A 27,427-nucleotide genomic window follows, 5' to 3' on the forward strand; every position below is an offset into this window, starting at 1 on the left:
AACAAACAAAAATCCCCCACTTATCTGTCACTTAAAGTTTACGAAGAACTTGCCATACCTATTCCCATCCAGACATCTGGGCTTGTCATAGCCAAAAATCGCTGTGCACCAGAAGCCCACACTGGAGTGCCACCACCTAGTGTTTGTTCTCTCCTCTGCTACCCTTACGGATTGAATTAGGTCCTCTCCAAATTCATGTGTTGGAGCCCTAACCCTCAGTGCCTCAGAATGTGACCTAATTTGGAAATAGGGTCATTGCAGACATAAGTAGTTAAGTCAGGATGAGATCATACCAGAGGTGGTTGGGCCCCATATCCGATATGACTGGTGTCGTTGTAAGAAAGGGAAATTTGGACACAGACACGCACACAGGGAGAACACCACATAAAGATGAAGGCAGAGATTGGGATGGTGCTTACACAAACTAGGGAACGCCAGAGATTGCTAGGAAAACACCAGAAGCCAGGAGAAAGGGTGGAACAGATCCCCTCTCACAACCCTCAGAAGGAACCCTGTTGACACCTTGATCTTAGACTTCTAGCTTCCAGAACTGTAAGACAATAAATTTCTTTTAAGCTACCCACTTTATGGTACTTTGTTAAAGCAACCCTTAGCAAACTAAAAATACAGGCACTTACTCCTCAAAGCTTGTCAGATTTCCTACCAGGGCCACTTGTATCCTGACCTCACTTTCACTGGGCACTGTCTTATTCAGTTCTCAGAGTTCACAAAATTGCCCCCAGTTTATTCCAAAGCATCCACAATTATACGTTGTCAATATCTAACAGATTCTTCCATCACATGACATCTCAATTACCTTTGACACCTTTCGCTTACCTTCTGCTCGATCCTGTGCTTGGGGCGGCCTTATAACCTGGAGGGGGTGGTGGAAACCAGGACTGTCTGTTAAGAAATGGCATCAATTATAAACATGGAAAGGCTTGATCCCACCCACATGTCTACCGGGAAAAGCTGAAAATAAATGAACAGTTAAAAAGGCAATAAGATGACTTTCCTACAAGGTCTTGGAAATAAAATGAATACTACTTACTTCCTGCCATAGGAAGTAACTGTCTATATTCCAGGCTATTTGGAATATAGTAAACCCCTTTTCCAATTTCCAAGTAAAACCCTTTTCCCATTTCCTTTGACACTAAACAATGTAGACATTTCTTTAAAAAGAAATCTGGGGGAGGGGCTTCAAGATGGTGGAAGAGTAAGACACGGAGATCACCTTCCTCCCCACAACTACATCAGAAATACATCTACACGTGGAACAACTCCTACAGAACACCTACTGAATGCTGGCAGAAGACCTCAGACCTCCCAAAAGGCAAGAAAGTCCCCACATACCTGGGTAGGGCAAAAGAGAAAGGAAAAAACAGAGACAAAATAATAGGGACGGAACCTGCACCAGTGGGAGGGAGCTGTGAAGGAGGAAAGGTTTCCACACACTAGGAGCCCCTTCACTGGCAGAGATGGGGGGTGGCAGAAAGGGGAGGCTTCGGATCCGTGGAGGAGAGTGCAGCAACAGGGGTGTGGAGGGCAAAGCGGAGAGATTCCCGCACAGAGGATCGGTGCCAACCAGCACTCACCAGCCCAAGAGGCTTATATGCTCACCCACCAGGGCGGGCGGGGCTGGGATCTGAGGCTCGGGCTTCTGTCGGATCCCAGGGAGAGGACTGGGGTTGGCTGCGTGATCACAGCCTGCAGGGGGTTAGTGCGCCACGGCTAGCCGGGAGGGAGTCCGGGAAAAAGTCTGGAGCTGCCGAAGAGGCAAGAGACTTTTTCTTGCCTCTTCAGTTCCTGGTGCGCGAGGAAAGGGGATTCAGAGTGCCGCTTAAAGGAGCTCCAGAGACGGGCGCAAGCCGCGGCTAAAAGCGTGGACCCCAGAGACGGGCATGAGACTCTAAGGCTGCTGCTGCCATCACCAAGAAGCCTGTGTGCGAGCACAGGTCACTATCCACACCTGCCCTCCCGGGAGCTTGTGCAGCCCGCCACTGCCAGCGTCCCGTGATCCAGGGACAACTTCCCTGGGAGAACACACGGTGTGCCTGGGGCTGGTGCGATGTCACACTGGCCTCTGCCACGCAGGCTCTCCCCGTATTCGGTACCTCTCCCTCCCCCCACGGCCTGAGTGAGCCAGAGCCCCCTAATCAGATGCTACCTTAACCCCATCCTCTCTGAGTAAGGAGCAGGCACCCTCAGGCGACCTACACGCAGGCGCAGGCTGAAATCCAAAGCTGAACCACAGGAGCTGTGCAAACAAAGAAGAGAAAGGGAGATCCCTCCCAGAAGCCTCAGGACCAGCAGATTAAAGCTCCACAATCAACTTGATGTACCTTGCAACTGTGGAATACATGAATAGACAACGAATCATCCCAAATTGAAGAGGTTGACTTTGGGAACAACGATATATATACATTTTTTCCCTTTTTCTCTTTTTCCCTGTCGATGACAGGGTCTTGGTGCTCTGACTGGGCATCAGGTCTGTGCCTCTGAGGTGGGAGAGCCAAGTTCAGGACACTGGTCCACCAGAGACCCCCCAGCTCCATGTAATATCAAAAAGCAAAAATCTCCCAGAAAACTCCATCTCAAGACCAAGACCCAGCTCCACTCAACAACCAGCAAGCTCCAGTGCTGGACACCCATTGCCAAACAACTAGCAAGACAGGAACACAACTCCATCCATTAGTACAGAGGCTGCCTAAAATCATAATAAGGTCACAGACACCCCAAAACACAACACCAGATGCGGACCTGCCCACCAGAAAGACAAGATCCAGCCACATCCACCAGAACACAGGCACTAGTCCGCTCCAACAGGAAATGTACACAACCCACTGAACCAATCTTAGCCACTTGGAGCAGACATGAAAAACAATGGGAACTACGAACCTGTAGCCTGCGAAAAGGAGACCCCAAACACAGTAAGTTAAGCAAAATGAGAAGACAGAGAAGCACACAGCAGATGAAGGAGTAAGGTAAAAACCCACCACACAAAACAAATGAACAGGAAATAGGCAGTCCAACTGAAAAAGAATTCAGAATAATTATAGTAAAGATGATCCAAAATCTTGGAAATAGAATGGAGAAATTACAAGAAACATTTAACAAGGGCCTAGAAGAACCAAAGGGCAAACAAACAATGATGAACAACATAATAAATGAAATTAAAAATTCTCTAGAAGGAATCAATAAAAGAATAACTGAGGCAGAAGAACGGATAAGTGACCTGGAAGATAAAATAGTGGAAATAACTACTGCAGAGCAGAATAAAGAAAAAAGAATGAAAGGATTGAGGACAGTCTCAGAGACCTCTGGGACAACATTAAACCCACCAACATTTGAATTATAGGGGTCCCAGAAGAAGAAGAGAAAAAGAAAGGGACTGAGAAAATATTTAAAGACATTATAGTTGAAAACTTCCCTAATATGGGAAAGGAAAGGGTTAATCAAGTCCAGGAAGTGCAGAGAATCCCATACAGGATAAATCCAAGGAGAAACATGCCAAGACACATATTAATCAAATTATCAAAAATTAAATACAAAGAAAAAATATTAAAAACAGCAAGGGAAAAACAACAAATAACATACAAAAGAATCCCCATAAGGTTAACAGCTGATCTTTCAGCTGCAAGCCAGAAGGGTATGGCAGGACATATTTAAAGTGATGAAAGGGAAAAACCAAGATTACCCTACACAGCAAGATCTCATTCAGATTCGATGGAGAAATTAAAACCTTTACAGACAAGCAAAAGCTAAGAGAATTCAGCACCACCAAACCAGCTTTACAACAAAAGCTAAAGGAACTTCTCTAGGCAGGAAACAAAAGAGAAGGAAAATTTTTACCTACAATAAAAACCAAAAACAATTAAGAAAATGTTTATAGGAACACACATATGGATAATTACCTTAAATGTAAATGGTTTAAATGCTCCAACCAAAAGACATAGACTGGCTGAATGGATACAATAACAAGACCGGTATATATGCTGTCTACAAGAAACCCACTTCAAACTTAGGGATACATACAGACTGAAAGTGCGGGGATGGAAAAAGATATTCCATGCAAATGGCAATCAAAAGAAAGCTGGAGTAGCAGTTCTCATAGCAGACAAAATAGACTTTAAAATAAAGACTATTACAAGAGACAAAGAAGAACACTACATAATGATCAAGGGATCAATCCAAGAAGAAGATATAACAATTGTAAATATTTATGCACCCAACATAGGAGCACCTCAATACATAAGGCAAATGCTAACAGCCACAAAAGGAGAAATCGACAGTAACACAATCATAGTAGGGGACTTAACACCCACTTTCACCAATGGACAGATCATCCAAAATGAAAATAAATAAGGAAACACAAGCTTTAAATGATACATTAAACAAGATGGACTTAATTGTTATTTATAGGACATTCCATCCAGAAACAACAGAATACAGTTTCTTCTCAAGTGCTCATGGAACATTCTCCAGGATAGATCAAACTTGGGTCACAAATCAAGCCTTGGTAGATTTAAGAAAATTGAAATCGTATCAATTATCTTTTCCAACCACAATGCTATGGGACTAGATATCAATTACAGGAACAAATTTGTAAAACATACAAACACATGGAGGGTAAACAATACACTATTAAATAACCAAGAGATCACTAAAGAAATCATCGAGGATACCAGAAAATATCTAGAAACAAATGACAATGAAAAAACAGCGACCCAAAACCTATAGGATGCAGCAAAAGCAGTTCTAAGAAGGGAGTTTATAGCAATACAATCCTACCTTAAGAAACAAGAAACATCTCAAATAAACAACCTAACCGTACACTTAAACCAATTAGAGAAAGAAGAACAAAAAACCCCAAAGTTAGCAAAAGGAAAGAGGTCATAAAGATCAGATGAGAAATAAATGAAAAAGAAATGAGGGAAACAGTAGCAAAGATCAATAAAACTGAAAGCTGGTTCTTTGAGAAGATAAACAAAATTGATAAACCATTAGCCAGACTCATCAAGAAAAAAAGGGAGAAGACTCAAATCAACAGAATTAGAAATGAAAAAGGAGAAGTAACAACTGACACTGCAGAAATACAAAGGATCATGAGACATTACTACAAGCAACTATATGCCAATAAAATGGACAACCTGGAAGAAATGGACAAATTCTTAGAAAAGCACAGCCTTCCGAGACTGAACCAGGAAGAAATAGAATATATAAGCAGACCAGTCACAAGCACTGAAATTGAAACTGTGATTAAAAATCTTCCAACAAACAAAAGCCCAGGACCAGATGGCTTCACAGGCGAATTCTATCAAACATTTAGAGAAGAGCTAACACCTATCCTTCTCAAACTCTTCCAATATATAGCAGAGGGAGAAACACTCCCAAAGTCATTCTACGAGGCCACCATCACCCTGATACCAAAACAACACAAAGATGTCACAAAGAAAGAAAACTACAGGTCAATATCACTGAGGAACATAGGTGCAAATATCCTCAACAAAATACTCGCAAATAGAACGCAACAGCACATTAAAAGGATCATACACCGTGATCAAGTGGGGTTTATTCCAGGAATGCAAGGATTCTTCAATACATGCAAATCAATCAGTGTGATACACCATATTAATAAACTGAAGAATAAAATCCATATGATCATGATCATCTCAATAGAGGCAGAAAAAGCTTTCAACAAAATTCAACACCCATTTATGATAAAAAGCCTCCAGAAAGTAGGCATGGAGGGAACTTACCTCAACATAATAAAGGCCATATATGACAAACTCAGAGCCAACATCTCCTCAATGGTGAAAAACTGAAACCATTTCCACTAAGATCAGGAACAAGACAAGGTTGCCCACTCTCACCACTATTATTCAACATAGTTTTGGAAGTTTTAGCCACAGCAATCAGAGAAGAAAAAGAAATAAAAGGAATTCAAATCAGAAAAGAAGAAGTAAAGCAGTCACTGTTTGCAGATGACATGATACTATACGTAGAGAATCCTAAAGATGCTACCAGAAAAGTACTAGAGCTAATCAATGAATTTGGTAAAGTAGCAGGATACAAAATTAATGCACACAAATCTCTTTCATTCCTATACACTAATGATGAAAAATCTGAAAGTGAAATTAAGGAAACACTCTCATTTACCATTGCAACGAAAAGAATAGAATACCTAGGAATAAACCTACCTAAGGAGACAAAAGACCTGTATGCAGAAAAGTATAAGACACTGATGAAAGAAATTAAAGATGATACAAACAGATGGAGAGATATACCATGTTACTGGACTGGAAGAATGAACATTGTGAAAATGACTATACTACCCAAAGCAATCTACAGATTCAATGCAATCCCTATCAAACTACCAATGGCATTTTTCAGATCTAGAACAAACCTAGAACAAAAAATTTCACAATTTGTATGGAAACACAAAAGACTGCGAATAGTCAAAGCAACCTTGAGAAAGAAAAACAGAGCTGGAGCAATCAGGCTCCCTGATTTCAGACTATACTACAAAGCTACAGTAATCAACACAGTATGGTACTGGCACAAAAAACAGAAATGTAAATCAATGGAACAGGATAGAAGGCCCAGAGATAAACCCACGCACATATGGTCACCTAATTTTTGGTAAAGGAGGCAAGAATATACAATGGAGAAAAGACAGCCTCTTCAATAAGTGGTGCTGGGAAAACTGGACAGCTACATGTAAAAGAATGAAATTAGAACACTCCCTAACACCATACACAAAAATAAACTCAAAATGGATTAAAGACCTAAATGTAAGGCCAGACACTATCAAACTCTTAGATGAAAACATAGGCAGAACACTTTATGACATAAATCACAGCAAGATCCTTTTTGACCCACCTCCAAGAGAAATGGAAATTAAAACAAAAATAAACAAATGGGACCTAATGAAACTTAAAAGCTTTCGCACAGGAAAGGAAACCATAAACAAGACCAAAAGACAACCCTCAGAATGGGAGAACATATTTGCCAATGAAGCAACTGACAAAGGATTAATCTCCAAAATTTACAACCAGCTCATGCAACTCAACATCAAAAATACAAACAACCCAATCAAAAATGGGCAGAAGACCTAAATAGACATCTCTCCAAAGAAGATATACAGATTGCCAACAAACACATGAAAGAATGCTCAACATCATTAATCATTAGAGAAATGCAAATCAAAACTACAATGAGATATCATCTCACACCAGTCAGAATGGCCATGATCAAAAAATGTACAAACAATACATGCTGGGTGGTGGAGAGGGTGGAGAAAAGGGAACCCTCTTGCACTGTTGGTGGGAATGTAAATTGATACAGCCACTGTGAGAACAGTCTGGAGGTTTGTCAAAAAAGTAAAAATAGGACTGCCATATGACCCAGCAATCCCACTAGGCATATACCCTGAGAAAATCATAATTCAAAAAGAGTCATGTAGCACAATGTTCATTGCAGCTCTGTTTACAATAGCCAGGACATGGAAGCAACCTAAGTGTCCATCGACAGATTAATGGATAAAGAAGATGTGGCGCATACATACAATGGAATATTACACAGCCATAAAAAGAAATGAAATTGTGTTATTTGTAGTGAGGTGGATGGACCTAGAGTCAGTCATACAGAGTGAAGTAAGTCAGAAAGAGGAAAACATATACTGTATGCTAACACATATATATGGAATCAAAAAAAAATGGTCATGAAGAACCTATGGGCAGGATGGGAATAAAGACGCAGACCTACTAGAGTATGGACTTGAGGACATAGGGAGGGGGAAGGGTAAGCTGGGACAATGTGAGAGAGTGGCATGGACATGTATACACTACCCATTGTAAATCCTATAACTAGTGGGAAGCAGCCGCATAGCACAGGGAGATCAGCCTGGTGTCTTGTCACCACCTAGAGGGGTGGGATAGGTATGGTGGGAGGGAGGGAGATGCAAGAGCGAATAGATATGGGAACATATGTATATGTATAGCTGATTCACTTTGTTATAAAGCAGAAACAAACACACCATTGTAAAGCAATTATACTCCAATAAAGATGTTAAAAAAAAAGTCTGAAGGAAATCTGGAAAATAACTCTTGTTGAATCTAGATGGTAAGCTCATGGTTGCTTATCATCAAAACACCTCTCTCTGTTTTTATTTTTCTGCATTTCTAAAACATTTCATAATAAAAATAACAACAATCTTGTGCTCTACTCAAAATATAGTTTTAAAGAAAAACTGTATGATAGGAAACTCTGACAAGTAAGAATATTGAAAATATAAATGAACACCACAGCAATGCTAACCTCAATTTTATATAGATGCATATATATTTATGTGTGTGTGTGTGTGTATATATATATACACACACATATATATCCAATTAGAAAGGTGTCTTCACATTACCAGGACATAATTTTAATTGGTAGAGATAGCTAAGGACTGTCAAAAAGACTAAGTTAAGGATCAAAAATGAAGCTGTTCAGAGGAGAGTAATACAGCCCAGAGAAGGAAAGTAAGGGATAAGGACAGGAGACTCCTTTAAATTCTTGAAGCTGATCTATTCTCTGAGGCATCACAGGACTGAACTAAGGTGGGATGGGAGTAAATCAAAGCAGATTTCAGCTCACTGCAATCCCTGAGAGCTAGTCAAGGCATATCACAAAAGTGAGAGTCGTATTGCTGGCTTCAGTGGTCCTGAATTATGCCTAACGTGTCAGAGGAACGATTCTTGCACTGGGTAGGAGACTGAACTAACTGACCTTAAATTTCCCTTCCAACCTTTCTTAACAGACACAGAATCGGTGGGGGGGGATGTGAAATTTGGGTCTAAGAGAAAGGTGGTCGTATTTTCTGAGACTGTAGATACAACGAAAATTCCGACTGCAGGAGAAAATAGAATCAGACATTTCTCTCCAGGAGGACTATAGCAGCACCATGACCGTCAGACAGCCCATCAACAAACACTGAGCAGCTACCCTATACCAGGCATAGTCCTAGGAGCAGGCAAAGAAAATAAGAAAATTTCAAAAGTACTGAGGTTCACGAATGCTTGTTTTCCATTTGCATCATGATTCACTGGCACAGTGTTCTCTTCAACATACAAAAATCACTTCCGCCATCACATTTTGTCACATGGAGAATATTGCACCACCAAAGTCTAGCTCCTCTTCATGCCTACTAGATAAATGGAACTTAGCACAGGCAAAAATGCGAGGCCACGCAGGGGAAGCTGAAAGAGGAATGACCACAAGAACACAGACTGGGGCCTCAAGACGTGGCCTTTGACTCTGTACTAGGAAGTAGCACAATGCACAGAGCAGAGGAGGCATCCAAGATTCAGGCTGGTTTCAAGAGCATGGTGACACTTGGCCACACTGCAGTTATCACACACAGGGCAGGAATTCCCTGTAGTAGGACTCTGTTAAAATGTATAACCTGAAGTACCTTGCTCTTTAATATCTGAGCTCCATCATCAAAACATTACCTAGTTATTCAAGACCCTAAGAGAGCATACTTGAAAAAGAGATCAGATTTGTGGTTACCAGAGGCAGGGGAATCAGGTGGATTGGAGGAAGGTGGGCAAAAGGTACAAACTTACCTTTTTGGGTTTTTTGCCCTTTAGACCAATTTATTTTATATCCATTTAAAATATCATTCAACAAAGGACAATAGAGTTATAAGATAAATAAGTTCTAGGGATGCAAAATATAACATGATGACTATAGTTAACACTCCTGTATGATACATAGGAAAGTTGTTAAGAGAATAGATCTTAAGAGTTCTCATCAAAAGGAGAATTTTTTTCTTTTCTTTTTATTGACATAAGGATGTTATATGAGATGATAGGTGGATATCAATTAAACCTATTGGGGTGATCATAATATATGTAAATCAAACCATCACACTGTACACCTTAAACATACACAGTGTTGTATGTCAGTTATTTCTCAATAAAATTGGGGGGAAAAAGCTGGCATATTTGAAAGGGAGATTGTGGGTGGTAGGGAAAGAACTGAGGTTTGAGGACAGGAGTAGCTAGTAGGCACTGGACCCCTGGGAAGGGGAGGAGGGAATAACGAGGAAGGGCAGAGCAACTTCTGGACGCCGCCTGGGGGCCTTGGTGGATGTTTTAGTTCAGAAATTAATAAAGAATAATCCCTTACAGAACTGCAGCAAGAGGTAGTCCCAACGAGCCCATCATACCTCTTTTTCTTTACAGGAGTAGTAGCAGAGTTGGAAGCTGGGGTGTTGGTGGCATTTGCACTGAACAAACCTCCAGGTTGCCTGTTTCATCACAAGAACAAACAATGATCACATTTCTGAAACTTTTCCACTCTACCCCACCTTTGAAAGGTCTTATAATCTACTCATATTCCCACCTGCTCTGAATCCATCACAAAATATTTCACTTGAGCATGAAAGAGCAACAAGAGAAAAAGTTCTTCCTTAGTTTACTATTTTACAAATTGCCAGGCTATCATACAAATAATTAAAACCGAAGGAACTGAATGAAGAAGTCATTCATTATATGACATGGTGTGTCTGAAACCCAGACCAATCAATTCCAATGTCCTATGGATTCCTACATATATTTTTTGATCCTGTATATGTTGTGACTAACAGAATCATATTGAAATTTTTTGCATTAAAAGCATTAGTTTAAGAAAACATTTAAAAATCACACCATTTTAAATCTCTATTTAGCATTTATTAATATATGCAGACCGTCAAAAAAAAATGGAGGTCACTCAGGCCTTTTTCAACTACTGGAGGTGCAGTCCAGTGTGAAAATTACTTTATTTGTAAATACAAATTTAAAAACCAACTAAGTTTTCAAAAATCTACCTAGTTTGGTAGTTTATAACAACCATTGTTAGTACAGGGAAAATGTATTTTGTCTACATAGATTGTTAGCAAAGCCATGATTTCATGACTAAGTTGTACTGTAGATACGATGGGTGTTTTGGGAGCAAGTGAAATGTGCAAGAAGAAAGAGTTGCCATAGGGATAGGGAAAAAATTAAAAGGTTCTAGATTTTAAAAAAAGAAAAGAAAAAAAGAATGACTTAAGCTTTGGTGTTTGGTTAGAGGAGAAGTCCTTCTGTGTAAAAGTCCAGACAGAAAACGCTTGAAATTTTGTAGAGCATTTCAATATTTCTACTATTCAACTCTGCCAAAGCTATGGGGGCATGGCTGAACTACAATGAAACTTTGGTCTGAGGGCAGTATATCCTGATTTTTCTTGAACACATAGGAAGAAATACACTTTATCCTTAAAATGTAATGTCAGTTAGAAAAGTACATACATCTTTGTCTCTTCTGGTGAGCGAAACGTGGACATGTTTCTGGTAAGAAAAAAAGAAGGCAAAGTTTGAGCAGCAACAAAGAATGAATTCTTGCATCAATTTGCAATTGTCCATGAACTTAGAGTTATTATTATTAAAAGTTAACATTATTTGTGAGAAAGAAAAAGAAAGCATCAGTATTTGAATAAATTTGAAAAGTTGATTTCATGATTTTTTTACCTTTTGTGTATTAGATTCCAAAAGAAATTTTTTTTCTTTATAAAATTCATTATCTTTTAAGCCCCGTGTTTTTGTTTGCTGGGTTCAGTAATTTTCTTTAACAATAGGAATGTAAAATTGACGTTTACATGTATTTCATAATCTTGCCACCAGGATAACTTAAACAGAAACATAAATGTGGTAAGAACGATGGCCTGAAGCAATGAACTCTCTTGATTTTGAAGCCAGAAGTAAGACTTTATTTTTCTTTAACCATGAGCAGGAGTAAAGTTTTTATGCCAGAATTATTTGTGTGAAAAAAAAATAGAGAATGGGGCTTCCCTCGTGGCACAGTGGTTGAGAATCTGCCTGCTAATGCAGGGGACACGGGTTCGAGCCCTGGTCTGGGAGGATCCCACATGCCGTGGAGCAACTAGGCCCGTGAGCCACAACTACTGAGCCTGCGCGTCTGGAGCCTGTGCTCCGCAACAGGAGAGGCCCGTGCACCGCGATGAAGAGTGGCCCCTGCTCGCCGCAAATAGAGAAAGCCCTTGCACAGAAACGAAGACCCAACACAGCAAAAATAAATAAATTAATTAATAAACTGCTACCCCCAACATCTAAAAAACAAACAAACAAAAAAATAGAGGATGAGAATTTACAGAAAGATATTAAGCAGGATTGAAGAATCCTACTTAATATCAAGTAAATAAGTAACGCTTAGAAAAATATTGTATTACTTGAGCCTTTCCCAAAGTTAATAGATACTGTTACCTATTGGTTACTCGGTTATCCAGGGTATTGGCCTTATATGTTTTGGCAGCATCATTTCTGTCTGAGATCCTTTATAAAGAAATAAGACAAAAGTCTGGATGAACATTTAGATTATTAAACTCCTTTCAGATCTCGTTCTTGCTATAATCACTTCACAACAGAAACTTTCTCTGGTAAAAACAATTGCTTTTCAGGTGTTACATGTTAGAAAATTTTGCAATTAACAAAAAAGCTACTTACAACAAAATCTATTTATGAGGCTATTTTGATACAGTTTGCAACTTTTAAAGTTTATGTTTTTCAACTAGCCTTTCTGACTCATTTGAGCATTTAACTCATTAACTATTTCATATTCATTATTGTTTAATAATATATCTAGCCAATGACAGTACTTCCTATGTCACTACAAGGAATCAGTGGAAGACCTAAGCAATTTTTAAAAAATGTTTTGTGGCATAGACAATGCTATATGCTTGTCAAACTCTTTATTTTCCTTCTGAGCACACAGGAAGACCATATTTCCCAATCTTCATTACAATTAAGTTGGGACCATATGATTGCATTCTAAACTAAAGAACGTGGGCAGAAATATTATTCATGACTTGCAAACCCATCATAAAACCTCTTGTGTGATCCTCCTTGCTCTTTCTTCCCCTTCTGCTATGGCTTTGATGCCCATGGGTTGAAGATGGCAGCATTAAAACCTAGGAAAGAACCTAGGTCCCTGAGTCATTCCATGGAACAGGGTCATCCCCTAATTTTCCAGCCAATCCCTTTGGACTCTGAGGGGAGTGAGCAGTAATCTTCTATCGGGCTAACCGACCAAGATTTGGAGGCAGGAGAAGGAACTTGTTACAAGAGTTGCTCTACCCTGGCAAACTTGTTTACACTGACTAACACATTTTGTTAATAGGCCCTGCGGACCATCAGAGGTTTTAAACCCTCTAAACTCAGGTCTCCACAAGGAGGGTAGTTCTGGAAAAGGTGTGTTTGTCTGTCCTTTGGGTCATAAGACAAACTAGGAATCCGGTAGTCTGCATGCCAGTGGTGGGATCTCACAACTGCAACCCCTGTTCTGTCCCTTCCCGCCAGGAAGAACACACCAGATAGGAAAGCTCTTCCTGAGATGTGGGGCTGTCTTCTGGAGCACTCTGCAGGCTTGCACAAAGCTAGGATGTGGCAAAATCAGGCTCCAGAAAACAAAAGATCAGCAAGATTCTTCTGTTGATCCCATACTATGGGTCTACTATAACTTTCTCTAAACTTTCACTTTTATCATCCACTTTAGTACAGGGCTTTATAAACTGTTCCTGGGAAGAAGGACACTAACCTTGCCTTGTTCTAAAAAAAAAAAACCATTCATGATAGAAAAATATGGCTTAATTGTCATAGCTTTAAAATGATTTCAATTCCTAGATGTCACTTTGACATGTGCAACTAAAACATTGGGTAAATAACCCTAATTGTTAAAATTCCATGAGTCAACCCCAAATAGTTTCTGTTTATGGTATGTAATGCCACAAACTGATAACTCTTGAATGTAAAAAGGAAGAAAGGTTGGAATCCTCCAGAGCTCCATATTCTCAATAGACTGTTCACAATACAGGTATTATCTTGTACAGAATGAATCCAAGTATTAAAAACTCATGATGAGGGCTTCCCTGGTGGCGCAGTGGTTGAGAGTCTGCCTGCCGATGCAGGGGACACGGGTTCGTTCCCCGGTCCGGGAAGATCCCACATGCAGCAGAGTGGCTGCTGGGCCTGCGCGTCCGGAGCCTGTGCTCCACAACGGGAGAGGCCACGACAGTGAGAGGCCCGTGTACCGCAAAAAAAAAAAAAACTCATGATGATCTCTCAGGTGATCATTAGGCCAAAGACTATAAGTAAATTCCCTGTACTAATTGCTACTGAGCCTTTGATGTGTTTATAGTTAAAGAGCTCTGCAGTAAACCACTGTGAATACCATAAGACGTCAGGTAATCCTAAATCTTAAATATTCTGTGGAAACTACTCAGCGTTTATAGCTGTCTGTGAGATCCTCATATAAGATAAAAATAATCTTGGGAAATTGCTACTCTGGTACAGGGAAAATGAAAATCTGTCTAAAGAAAACAGAGCGTTAATTTCAAACACCTTCAAGGTTTAAATAAAGGAGAGTTCTGAGGTTACAATTAAATGAAGTTAATCAAAATTCTACTGTGTTGATCTATGTGGGCAATACTGCATGTAATAATAAAAATAGCTACCTACTACTCTTTGCCACTCATCTTATACAATTTCCTCTACTCTTCAGAACATCCCTACAAGGTAGGTGTAGTTATTTTCGCTTTATAGATGAAGAAATGGAACCTCAGAGAAGGTGTGTGGCTTTCTCTTGTCCACACAGCCGGGAAGTAGTCTATCTCCAAAGTCTTCCCAGTAGGCCCCAGTGTCGTACACCTGGTTCTGTAGTGTAATTGTTCCAACACTCATGATCAACATGTCTTTCTCCAGTTGCTATTTTTCACCTCGACTATCTCTTTCACTCCACTAGGGGAATCAGTGTATAAACAATATTGGAGAGCTCTAAACCATCATTCCAATGCATTCATCAATTTCTTGTTACTTAGAGAGATTAACTTTGTACTTCTCTTAGAAACTAATTTTCTGCCAAGTTGTGATATGAGATTAATAGGAGTCAGTCTCAGAGACAGGAAATACCTAAACAATATAACTAGCAGCAGGATCCAACCAAAGGAAAAGTAACACTTCCATAATCGAACACTAGAGGGCTCCTTAACCTAGGTTTTCCAAACTAGTCAAGAAACCACCTTCAGGGTTTGCCCCATAGTGTATGCATGTACACAATTATTAACTTATATTTCTTTAGAACACTTCATATTTTTACCAACAGATGTATATTTTAAAAGGGAACTCTTCAAATGTAAAGTCAGTACTTTTCTCCTAGTCATTTATTATATGCGTTAGTATTGAAATGGCACACATACACACCTGATACATTTGATCATCTAACTCCCAAAATTATTTCACCTCTTGCACTTGGAGTGGCCTGCATGATAGGAGTCTGACTCCTGTTATGAGGACTTGCCTTTCTTTACAGACTCCTGTGTTCTCTCCCTCACACCTGTTCCCACACTTACAGAGATGTAGCTCACTCTTGGGAGACAGACACTACCTGCGGAAGGACCTGACCAGGATACTTCTTCCAAACATGCGCCGCTAAACCTCTGTGTAAATAAAGCAGGGAGTCTCTGGCCTCATTTTCTAGTTTACAAAATGAAGGTTTGGGCTAGGTTGGTGGCTCTGAATTTTGGCTGCACATCAGAATCACTTCCTAAGCTTTAAAAAATGTCCGAGTCCTACCTCAGACTAATTAAATTAGAATTTGGGGGATGACAGCTGGTGGGACCAAGTCATCAGCAGAGTTAAAAAGCTCTCTAGGTAATTCTGATTTGTCGCTGAGGCTGAGAATGACTCAGTTAGCTTGCCTGTGAGGCCTGGTCTAGTGTATCGCTAAGTTCCAAGGCTCTATCTTGACTGGCCTGAGAAAAGCTTTCAGACACACAGCCTACAAAGGCTTAGGTCTCCCATATATTCACCTTTCTTGAGACATAATTATCTCACTTGCAATTACATTCCTAGAAGTAGGGTTTCCGTCCTCAATTCGCTGTGTAATAGGACAGCCTGCAAGGCGGAGGTGAATGGGCAGAGGTACTATGACTCCTCTCCCAAACTGATTTTTGAATTACAAGAGAGAAGTCACCTCCTTAGGGATACCAGGGTTAATCAGCTATTCGGGAGATTGACTTAAAAAGCTATGAAGAAGCTACCGTTGTTCCAATGCTGCTGGTTTTCAAGGCTACCATGGAGCTGGGGAGAGGAATAGGTGAATAGGAAGCTTTAAAATGTGGCAATTCGTGCCGTTCTTACTGACAGCCAACTCTTTTTCTTGAATAGACACTTAGCAAATTGTTTCAAGCCTTTGGTTAATTTCCAGAGTTTGGAAAAAGTTGATTTTGACAGTTTTTTCCAGTGTTAATACTTTTCTGGAGGAGTGGATTTTTGGAGGTCCTTACTCTGCCATTTGGAAGTACTTCTCTCTTATTTGCAGAGTTCTTTATAAACTCTGGATACAAGTGTGTGTGTGTGTGTGTGTTTTATCAGATCTATGATTTGCAAATATTTTCTCCTTGTCTTTGGTTTGATGTTTATCTCTTAACAGTATCTTTCAAAGAGTAGAGACTATTAATTTTGATGGATTTCAATAAAGCAAATAGATTATTTTTTTAAGAAAGCTATGAAGAGTGCAGAAGTGCATGCATTTGCTGTATTAATTGGCACAGGCATGGTGTGAATATAGAATCTATTAGATGCCATAGGTTTCAGCATATGTGCTTCAATTGTAGCGGGTTGCTTGTTTGTCTCCAAAAGCAGCACATCTTTAGCTACAGGGAGTGGCTTCAACTATAAATGGCCTCAGGTATTCACTATGTCTAGATTCCAAATAACATGTTAACTTTGTTCTTTACTTATGCCTAATAAGCACCTCTACCAAATATAAAATTAAAATGTGACTTGTAGCATTTACACTTCAACTTGAAGAGATATTCCTCAATTTTCTATATAGGGATGAGCCCTTCTTTTCCCTCTGTCTAAGGCTGAGCCAATAACAGGCTCAGCCAATGACTCATTCCACAGCCATATGGTGACTCCACTGCCGAAAGAGTAGTTTTACTTTCTAAAGTAAAGAGCTAATGTCTTTATCCTAGAGCAGATCGAAACTACTGTATTATTAAAAGGTATAGTCTCTCCATAAGGTAATTATACAGAAACTGCTGTTTCTCTGCCTCTGGGATGGAAAGACCAAAGTTAGAACAAGAACTGGCTACTCACACACAAAAAAACTATATTCTCCATTTAAAGTTGAACAGACCACATGCAGTGCTCACCCCACCTATATTCAACCCGGTTTCTTCAGAATTTTTCCTATTGATCTACTGCTAGCAAGATTTTAGGAAAATGGCATATCAAGTCAAGATTTTGTGAGTTTTGAAGAAGAAGATAATTCAATCTTTATAGTCCTTCTGTCCCTGGAGATAAAATATCATGGTTCAAAACTTACTTTGGTAAACATTTAAATGTCTCATGCTTTATAAGAAACTGGATTTAACATATGTTATGCATTCCGCTTGCGTGGTTCAAAACACCTTACCTGTCCAAAGTGTCACCAGATCTGTGCCAACTGATTGTGGCTTTTGGCTCATCCCTCTCGTTTGTTTTCCTGTAGCAAAAAATAATTATAGAAAGATCAAATAAATTACAAAAAAATAGTTATAAAACATCATGGATTTGGTAAAATTTTGTCCTATTCGGGTAGGAGATGTACATGTTACAGACTTGGAGTACTGAAATCTTCCCAGGCTTTGACTTGGGTAGGATAAAATATAGCAAACCCTATTCTCCATGCTAATAAAAGAATTCTTCTCTAGGTCCAATTATTCTAATTACAATGTAACACATTCAAATTGGTGATAAGGATATGTAAAACAAGAAGCACACCATGCAAAATGGTTAATAACTAATATGTAGTGTTTTCAATGTTGTTGATTTTTAAGTAATAGGAACTCAGTCCCTTATAATCAGCTATATTTTGTTTGCAGAGTTTCAGCAGAGCCATAAGCCAACACAACAGCTATGTACAAGTTGCTTCATTAAAAGTTCAGCACCGTGGACAGGGTTGAGAGAAAAGACCTTGCTGGCAGAAAAGAGGGAGGGAGAGAGAAGAAAAAAAGGAAAAGAGAGAAACAGGAGACACTGGAAAGAAATGAAAAGAAGACAGTGGGGGAATAGAGAAAGGATGGATGGGAAGGATAGGAGAAGAGAGGGGAGACCAGGAGAAGAAGGGAGAGAAGAGACAGAGGCAGAGAGTTAAGACGGACAGATAAGTAGAAAAAAAAAGGGAGTGGGGGAGAAGACAAGAAAATAAGGGAAATGAAGATAGAAGGCCCAATAGTAGGAACGATGATCACCAAAGCAGTGGAGCTATCTTGATCAGACTGATCAATCAGCAAAAAAAAAAAAAAAAAAAAGCCTGTTTAATGCTTTATATAACCTTGTGATACAGGGAAAGCAAGCTCTTTGGAGAATTATACCATGATTTACAGTTTGCATTTCAAAGCATCACCTGAAGCTGACAGACCAAACATATTGAATCAGAAAAAGTACTAAAACAGTATATTATTTAACATGTAATTTTTAACTTGATATAGTATATCTTTATTAAGCAAATATTTGGAGGTAAACGATATACTGTGCTGATGACTGTGAGTGAGGAAGTCGAGAATGAATTATCTGTAACCCCTACACACACAGAGCTAGAGGGACAGATCAGACATACGTCCAAGTGCAACAAGTGGTCAGTGTCGTAGAAAAGGTTCAGGTCAAGTGCAAGGAAGTTTGAAGCTGAGAAAGCTTATTTGTGGAGGCGGGGATCACAGAAGGCTTTCGGGATGAGGTGCAGGTCAAGGTGGATCTTGGAGGATAAACAGACATGAACAAACAGAGGTAGAAGGAATAGTGTCGGTTAAAGCAAGAATACGGTTAAAAAATGCCTAATGCAATTCCCCGCATTTTTAAAGAAACGCAGAGTGAAATCATAGTGTGGTTCACCAGCAGGTGTGATACATGAGTGCAGGTAGGTGCTGCAGGGCCATCTGACCCCCTTCCAGAAAACAGCCCCTTTTACAGGTGTTATTGTTGTATGTCTCATTAGTAGCTTTATTCTTCCAGGCACTTATCGCCACATGACATATTATATTGTGTTTGTTTATTTTCAGTCTCTCCCTCCTCCACCTTCAACTAGGAAGCAAGTTCTATGAAAGCGGGGATTTTGTTTTGTCCCCAGACTTTAGAATAGGGACTGGCTCACATAGGGCATCTCCACAGGTACTATTTTTGCTTCTGCCTCATGTGACATGTTTTAATGATCGGGCAGAGGAAGGACAGTAAAATGTCCTAGTTTGTGCACACTATGAAGCTTGTTTTCTAGGGTGATGAGACTATTATTTATTTTCCTTTTCCTTTATTTTCAGTCTCTGCTCGTGTGGAACTCTTGGACATATCATTGCTTCTGCTGGAAGCGCCTCTTAACGACCACGTCCTCAGTGAGGTCTCCCACTCATTCAGGCAAAGTTAGCCACTCCCTCTGCTCCTTCCCATAGCACCGGCACACACTTCCACAAGCACTTTCCATGGTAAATTTGAGTATTTGTGCTTATGTATGCATCTTTTTCCATGAAATGTGAGTTCCTTAAGGTCAAGGCTGGTGTCTTATGCATCTTTGTGTTCCCAGCACCTGGCACAATGTCAGCACACACTGGTGCTCCAACGTGGTATTGGGTGAACATCAAAGTGGACACAGCCTCTTCCAAAGGGTAGAAAAGTGTCACATGGGCATCCATGTGAGCAAATGCGAGGAGATAAATAACCTACACTACCTTTTAGGAAGATGTCATTTGAGACGCAAGTCAAGGGGTCAAAGGGGAAACGTCTCAGGCTTGCAGATTTTTGTTACTTAGGATAAAAGCTCGATGTGCTTTAGCCAAAATGCTGTCCAGTAACAGGAAGGGTTCAGGTAACCAACAGAGTTTAAAATATAAAGTAAGCATAGACGGCATTAAGGTCCCGTTATTCTGAAACACACTAAGAGCACGAAGCTTAGTCTGCCTGGTCACACTTCACAATAAGTATGTTTGTTCTTTAATAGTTGCAGAGAAAGGCAAATAAAATGGAGGGGGCATTTTTCACTGGTGTCTGGATTCAGATGATTAGGTTCCCTTTGTTTGGTGAGTTGAGGGCCAACAGAGAACAAGGATGTAAGCTTCGAAATCATGACGACCAAGGAGAGGGCATGGAGAGAGCCTGCCCAATCACAGAACAGTCAATTGGATGAGCCAAGGCTGGAAACCCAAAAACCAATCAGATACTTTGTGTAGAGGGGGGTAAACTCAGGACCCTGAGAACACATCAAAATTATGAACAATTTTTAAATGGTTCAGAAAAATTCACAGATAAAAATTCCAAAATAGACATATTCAAAGTGTCTACTTAACTTTTTAAAGTCCCCACCATGAAAGACAATCACTAAGTATGTCTTGGTGGAAGACACTGGCTACTGGACCAGATAAAACTTGTGTCTGAGAAATAGTTAAATTCTTCTGATGGGTGTGGGTGTTTGTATGTGTGTGACTATAAATGTACTTTAGTAAGAATATTATCTATTTATTTCATCAATATTAGATTATTTACACCATTGTGCTTACGAGTTTTGTTTGAATTTTCCTACTAATTTGCATTTGTCAGTCTATTTGCCATTGAGTATCATTTAGTGGTTTTCCACAAGCCTAGGAGTTTTTGAAAAGAAATGCACTGTCCCATAAAGCAAGTGAACTTAGCTGTTGTTCTGCTTTTAGGGTTCCTTTCTCTAAGGCTCAGAAATATCCTATGTTTCTGTGGCGGCCCCTTCCCTTTCCTGTCAGGAGGGCCACCTTGGTAGGGTAGGCAGTGGATTGATTATTCTACACCTCCAAGCCGTATTCTGGAAGCATAAAGCTGGAAAAGCACAGTTTGCCCTGTAAACACCCCTGATGACATCACAGATTCTCCTTCATGTGCCCAGGATGTCAGGGAAAGCCTGAGGCTAGCTACAAATATTCAGCCTGTCTTGAACAAGTCTACTCTCAAAAATGACTGTCTTTGTGTTTCTGCTGATGAATAACTCATCTGAAACACCCACCTGTCTGAGGCATCATGGGAGTTACGTCTATGGAGTACCACCCTACCATAATTTTCATATCTGCAGAGAAAGAACAAAATCAAGTCACATGAGAAGTTATCACAGTATTTAGTAAGCATTAAATAAGGCAGACATGAAAGAGCTCACAATGTTTGGCAAGGTTAATTCATTTTACTTCGGGTGTAAAAACGCAACTATGCATTTATTTTAACCAGCCACCACCTGAAAGAGCATGGTGAAAAGAAAAAAGTTTGTCACTACAAACAATCATTATTCCAATTTACCCCATGAGATTTCCATGTGATTCAACAACGGCATGAGTGTTTGTTATTTGTCTTTTTGGTTTGGGGTTTTCTTCAGCAGTGTGGGAACATGAGGCCATCTACTTTGCATATATTAGAAAAGTCCTTTTCTGCAGGAAGGCAAACTTTTTCTCAAACATGTTTTAAATTTAATTAAGCCCAGGCTAGAGGATCTTTGATGGGGCCATTGGAGGACTCTGGGAGGGCTCATGACAAAGACTGCTTCCCAGACCTTCTGCTGTCACTGTCCTTGTTCCCAGGGTGAGCCACAGCTGTCCCCCACCTCTGCAGGAGACCAACACTAGCAGGGTCTGGATGTTCTGGTCAGGTGTAGGCCTGAGCCTCTGAAATGGGAGAGCTGACGTCAGGACACTGGTACAACAGAGACCTCCCGGCCCCTCATAATATCAATTGGCGAGAGTTCTCCCAGAGATCTCCATCTCAACGCTAAGACTCAGCTCCACTCAATGACCACCAAGCTCCAGTGCTGGACATCCCATGCCAAACAACGAGCAAGACAGGAACACAACCCCACCTATTAGCAGAAAGGCTGCCTAAATCATAATAAGTTCACAGACACCAAAAAACATACCACCAGATGTCGTCCTGTCCACCAGAAAGAAAAGATCCAGCCTCATCCATCAGAATACAGGCAACCATCCCCTGCACCACAAAGCCTACACAACACATTGAACCAAACTTACCCACTGGGGGCAGACACCAAAAACAACAGGAACTAGGAACATGCAGCCTGTGAAATGGAGACCCTAAGCACAGTAAGTTAAGCAAAATGAGAAGACAGAGAAATATGCAGCAGATGAAGGAGAAAGGTAAAAACCCACCAGACCAAACAAATGAAGACGAAATAGGCAATCTACATGAAAAAGAATTCATAATAATGACAGTAAAGATGATCCAAAATCTTGGAAATAGAATGGACAAAATACAACAAATGTTTAACAAGGACCTAGAAGAACTAAAGAGCAAACAAAAAATGACAAACAACACAATAAATGAAAGTTAAAATTCTCTAGAAGGAATCAATAGCAGAATAAATGAGGCAGAAGAACGGATAAGTGACCTGGAAGATAAAATAGTGGAAATAACTACTGCAGAGAAGAATAAAGAAAAAAGAATGAAAAGAATTGAGGACAGTCTCAGAGACCTCTGGGACAACATTAAACCCACCAACATTTGAATTATAGGGGTCCCAGAAGAAGAGAAAAAGAAAGGGTCTGAGAAAATATTTGAAGAGATTATAGTTGAAAACTTCCCTAATATGGGAAAGGAAATAGTTAATCAAGTCCAGGAAGTGCAGAGTCCCATATAGGATAAATCCTAGGAGAAAGCCACCAAGACACATATTAATCAAACTATCAAAAATTAAACACAAAGAAAAAATATTAAAGGCAGAAAGGGTAAAGCAACAAATAACATAAAAGGGAATCCTCATAAGGTTAACAGCTGATCTTCCAGCAGAAACTCTGCAACCCAGAAGGGTGTGGCAGGACATATTTAAAGTGATGAAAGGGAAAAACCTACAACCAAGTTTACTCTACCCAGCAGGATCTCATTCAGATTCGATGGAGAAATTAAAACCTTTACAGACAAGCAAAAGCTAAGAGAGCTCAGCACCACCAAACCAGCTTTACAAATGCTAAAGGAACTTCTCTAGGCATGAAACACAAGAGAAGGAAAAGACCTACAATAAGAAACCCAAAACAATTATGAAAATGGTAATAGGAATATACATATTGATAATTACCTTAAATGTAAATGGATAAAATGCTCCAACCAAAAGACATAGACTGGCTGAATGGATACAAAAACAAGACCTGTATATATGCTGTCTACAAGAGACCCACTTCAGACCTAGGGACACATACAGAATGAAAGTGACGGCATGGAAAAAGATATTCCATGCAAATGGAAATCAAAAGAAATCTGGAGTAACAATTTTCATAGTAGGCAAAATAGACTTTAAAATAAAATCCATTACAAGAGACAAAGAAGGACACTACATAATGATCAAGGGATCGATCCAAGAAGAAGATATAACAATTGTAAATATTTATGCACCCAACATAGGAACACCTCAATACATAAGGCAAATGCTAACAGCCATAAAAGGGGAAATCGACAGCAACACAATCATAGTAGGGGACTTTAACACCCCATTTTGCCAATGGACAGATCATCCAAAATGAAAATAAATAAGAAAACACAAGCTTTAAATGACACATTAGACAAGATGGACTTAATTGATATTTTTAGGACATTCCATCCAAAAACAACAGAATACAATTTCTTCTCAAGTGCTCATGGATCATGCTCCAGGATAGATCATACCTTGGTTAACAAATCAAGCCTTGGTAAGTTTAAGAAAATTGAAATCCTATCAAGAATCAGTTCTGAGCACAATGCTATAAGACTAGAGATCACTTACAGGAAAAAAACTGTAAAATATACAAACACATGGAGGCTAAACACTACACTACTAATTAACCAGAGATCACTGAAGAAATCAAATAGGAAATAAAAAAATACCTTGAAACAAATGACAACGAAAACACAATGAACCAAAATCTATGGGATGCAGCAAAAGGAGTTGTAAGAGGGATGTTTATAGCAATACAATCGTACCTCAAGAAACAAGAAACATCTCAAATAAACAACCTATCCTTACACCTAAAACAATTAGAGAAAGAAGAACAAAACAAACCCAAAGTTAGCAGAAGGAAAGAAATCATAGAGAGCAGACCAGAAATAAATGAAAAAGAAATGAAGAAAACAATAGCAAAGATCAATAAAACTAAAAGCTGGCTCTTTGAGAAGATAAACAAAATTGATAAGCCATTAACCAGACTCATCAAGAAAAAAAAGGAGAAGTTTCAAAAAATAGAATTAGAAATGAGAACAACTGACACTGCAGAAATACAAAGGGCCATGAGAGATTACTATAAGCAAATATATCCCAATAAAATGGACAACCTGGAAGAGATGGACAAATTCCTAGAAAAGGACAACCTTCCAAGACTGAACCAGGAAGAAATAGAATATATAAACAGACCAATCACAAGCACTGATATTGAAACTGTGATTAAAAATCTTCCAAAAAAAAGCCCAGGACCAGATGGCTTCACAGGCGAATTCTATCAAACATTTCAAGAAGAGCTAACACCTATCCTTCTCAAACTCTTCCAAAATATAGCAGAGGAAGGAACACTCCCAAACTCATTCTATGAGGCCACCATCACCCTGATACCAAGACCAGACAAAGATGTCACAAGAAAAGGAAAACTACAGGCCAATATCACTGATGAACATAGATGCAAAAATCCTCAACAAAATACTAGCAAACAGAATCCAACAGCACATTAAAAGGATCATACACCATGATCAAGTGGGGTTTATCCCAGGAATGCAAGGATTCTTCAATATATGCAAATCAATCAATGTGATAAACAATATTAACAAATTAAAGGATAAAAACCACATGATAATCTCAATAGATGCAGAAAAAGCTTTTGACAAAATTCAACACCCAATTATGATAAAAGCCATCCAGAAAGTAGGCATAGAGGGAACTAACCTAAACATAATAAAGGCCATATATGACAAACCCACAGCCAACATCATTCTCAGTGGTGAAACATTTAAACCATTTCCACTAAGATCAGGAGCAAGACAAGGTTGCCCGATCTCACCACTATTATTCAACATAGTTTTGGAAGTTTTAGCCACAGTAATCAGAGAAGAAAAAGAAATAAAAGGAATCCAAATTGGAAAAGAAGTAAAACTGTCACTGCAGATTACATGCTATACATAGAGAAACCTAAAGATGCTACAAGAAAACTACTAGAGCTAATCAATGAATTTGGTAAAGTAGCAGGATACAAAATTAATGCACAGAAATCTTTTGCAATCCTATATACTAATGATGAAAAATCTGAAAGAGAAATTAAGGAAACAATCCCATTTACCCTTGCAACAAAAAGAATAAAATACCTAGGAATAAACCTATCTATGGAGACTAAAGACCTGTATGCAGAAAACTATAAGACACTGATGAAAGAAATTAAAGATGATACAAACAGATGGGGAGATATACCATGTTCCTGGACTGGAAGAATGAACATTGTGAAAATGACTATACTACCCAAAGCAGTCTACAGATTCAATGCAATCCCTATCAAACTACCACTGGCATTTTTCACAGAACTAGAACAAAAAATTTCACAATTTATATGGAAACACAAAAGACCACGAATAGTCAAAGCAATCTTGAGAAAGAAAAACGGAGCTGGAGGAATCAAGCTCCCTGACCTCAGACTATACTACAAAGCTACAGTAATCAAGACAATATGGTACTGGCACAAAAACAGAAATATAGATCAATGGAACAGGATAGAAAGCCCAGAGATAAACCCATACACATATGATCACCTTATTGTAGATAAAGGAGGCAAGAGTATACAATGGAGAAAAGACAGCCTCTTCAATAAGTGGTGCTGGGAAAACTGGACAGCTACATGTAAAAGAATGAAATTAGAACACTCCCTAACACCATACACAAAAATAAACTCAAAATGGATTAAAGACCTAAATGTAAGGCCAGACACTATAAAATTCTTAGAAGTAAACAGGCAGAACACTCTATGACATAAATCACAGCAAGATCCTTTTTGACCCACCTTCTAGAGAGAGGGAAATAAAAATAAAGAAATGGGACCTAATGAAACTTAGAAGCTTTCACACAGCAAAGGAAGCCGTAAACAAGATGAAAAGACAACCCTCAGAATGGGAGAAAATATTTTCAAACAAAGCAACTGACAAAGGATTAATCTCCAAAATTTACAAGCAGCACATGCAGCTCAATATCAAAAAAGCAAACAACCTAATCCAAAAATGGACAGAAGACCTAAACAGACATTTCTCCAGAGAAGATATACAGATTGCCAACAAACACATGAAAGGATGCTCAACATCACTAATCATTAGAGAAATGCAAATCAAAACTACAATGTGTTATCACCTCAAACCGGTCAGAATGGGCATCATCACAAAATCTACAAACAATAAATGCTGGAGAGAGTGTGGAGAAAAGAGAACCCTCATGCAATGTTGGTGGGAATGTAAATTGATACAGCCACTCTGGAAAACAGTATTGAGGTTCCTTAAAAAACTAAAAATAGAACTACCATACGACCCAGCAATCCCATACTGGGCATATACCCTGAGAAAACCATAATTCAAAAAGATTCATGTACCACAATGTTCATTGCAGCTCTATTTACAATAGCAAGGACATGGAAGCAACCTAAGTGTCCATCGACAGGTGAATGGATAAAGAAGATGTGGCACATATATACAATGGAATATTACTCAGCCATAAAAAGAAACAAAATTGAGTTATTCATAGTGAGGTGGATGGACCTAGAATCAGTCATACAGAGTGAAGTAAATCTGAAAGAGAAAAACAAATACAGCTTGCTAACACATACATATGGAATCTAAAAAAAAAAAGAAAGGTCATGAAGAACCTATGGACAGGACAGGAATAAAGACGTAGACCTACTAGAGAACGGACTTGAGGACATGGGGATGGCAAGGGTAAGCTGGGACGAAGTGAGAGAGTGGCATGGACATATATACACTACCAAATGCAAAACAGATAGCTAGTGGGAAGCAGCCGCATAGCACAGGGAGATTAGTGCGGTGCTTTGTGACCACCTAGAGCGGCGGGATAGGGAGGGTGGGAGGGAGATGCAAGAGGGAGGGGATATGGGGATATATGTATACTTATAGCTGATTCACTTTGTGATACAGTAGAAACTAACACACCATTGTAAAGCAATTATACTCCAATAAAGTTATTAAATTTAATTAAGCCCATTATATCTGAAATTTTTCCACTTGTTGGTCTTGACAGTTTCCCTTGACAAAATGTAGGAAAATAAGTACCAATATTTGTGGTTAAGAAGGTTGATTTTTCACAGATTTAGCCTATTTTGAACCATGAGATTATATACTTTGCT

The 27,427-nt window shown here is 39.3% G+C and overlaps 1 protein-coding gene across 1 annotated transcript in view; it reads right to left on the reverse strand.

Annotated features, from left to right (window-relative positions):
• The window catches only part of LOC309974605 (sciellin-like), a gene marked incomplete at its 3' end in the record, with an annotated part of 51,896 nt that overhangs the window by 6,734 nt on the left and 17,735 nt on the right, over nucleotides 1-27,427 (reverse strand). Inside the window, exons 4-9 of the mRNA XM_082859265.1 lie at nucleotides 21,088-21,147; nucleotides 17,506-17,574; nucleotides 12,294-12,362; nucleotides 11,322-11,360; nucleotides 10,220-10,300; nucleotides 838-903 (exon numbers count right to left, since the gene is read on the reverse strand). Of these exons, the coding sequence (XP_082715391.1) occupies nucleotides 838-903; nucleotides 10,220-10,300; nucleotides 11,322-11,360; nucleotides 12,294-12,362; nucleotides 17,506-17,574; nucleotides 21,088-21,147 (384 nt within the window). The remainder of the gene's footprint in view (nucleotides 1-837; nucleotides 904-10,219; nucleotides 10,301-11,321; nucleotides 11,361-12,293; nucleotides 12,363-17,505; nucleotides 17,575-21,087; nucleotides 21,148-27,427) is intronic.

This window comes from Leucopleurus acutus (genome assembly GCF_964270905.1).
Source record: "Leucopleurus acutus genome assembly, chromosome: 18".
In the NCBI taxonomy this organism is placed as follows: Eukaryota; Metazoa; Chordata; class Mammalia; order Artiodactyla; family Delphinidae; genus Leucopleurus; species Leucopleurus acutus.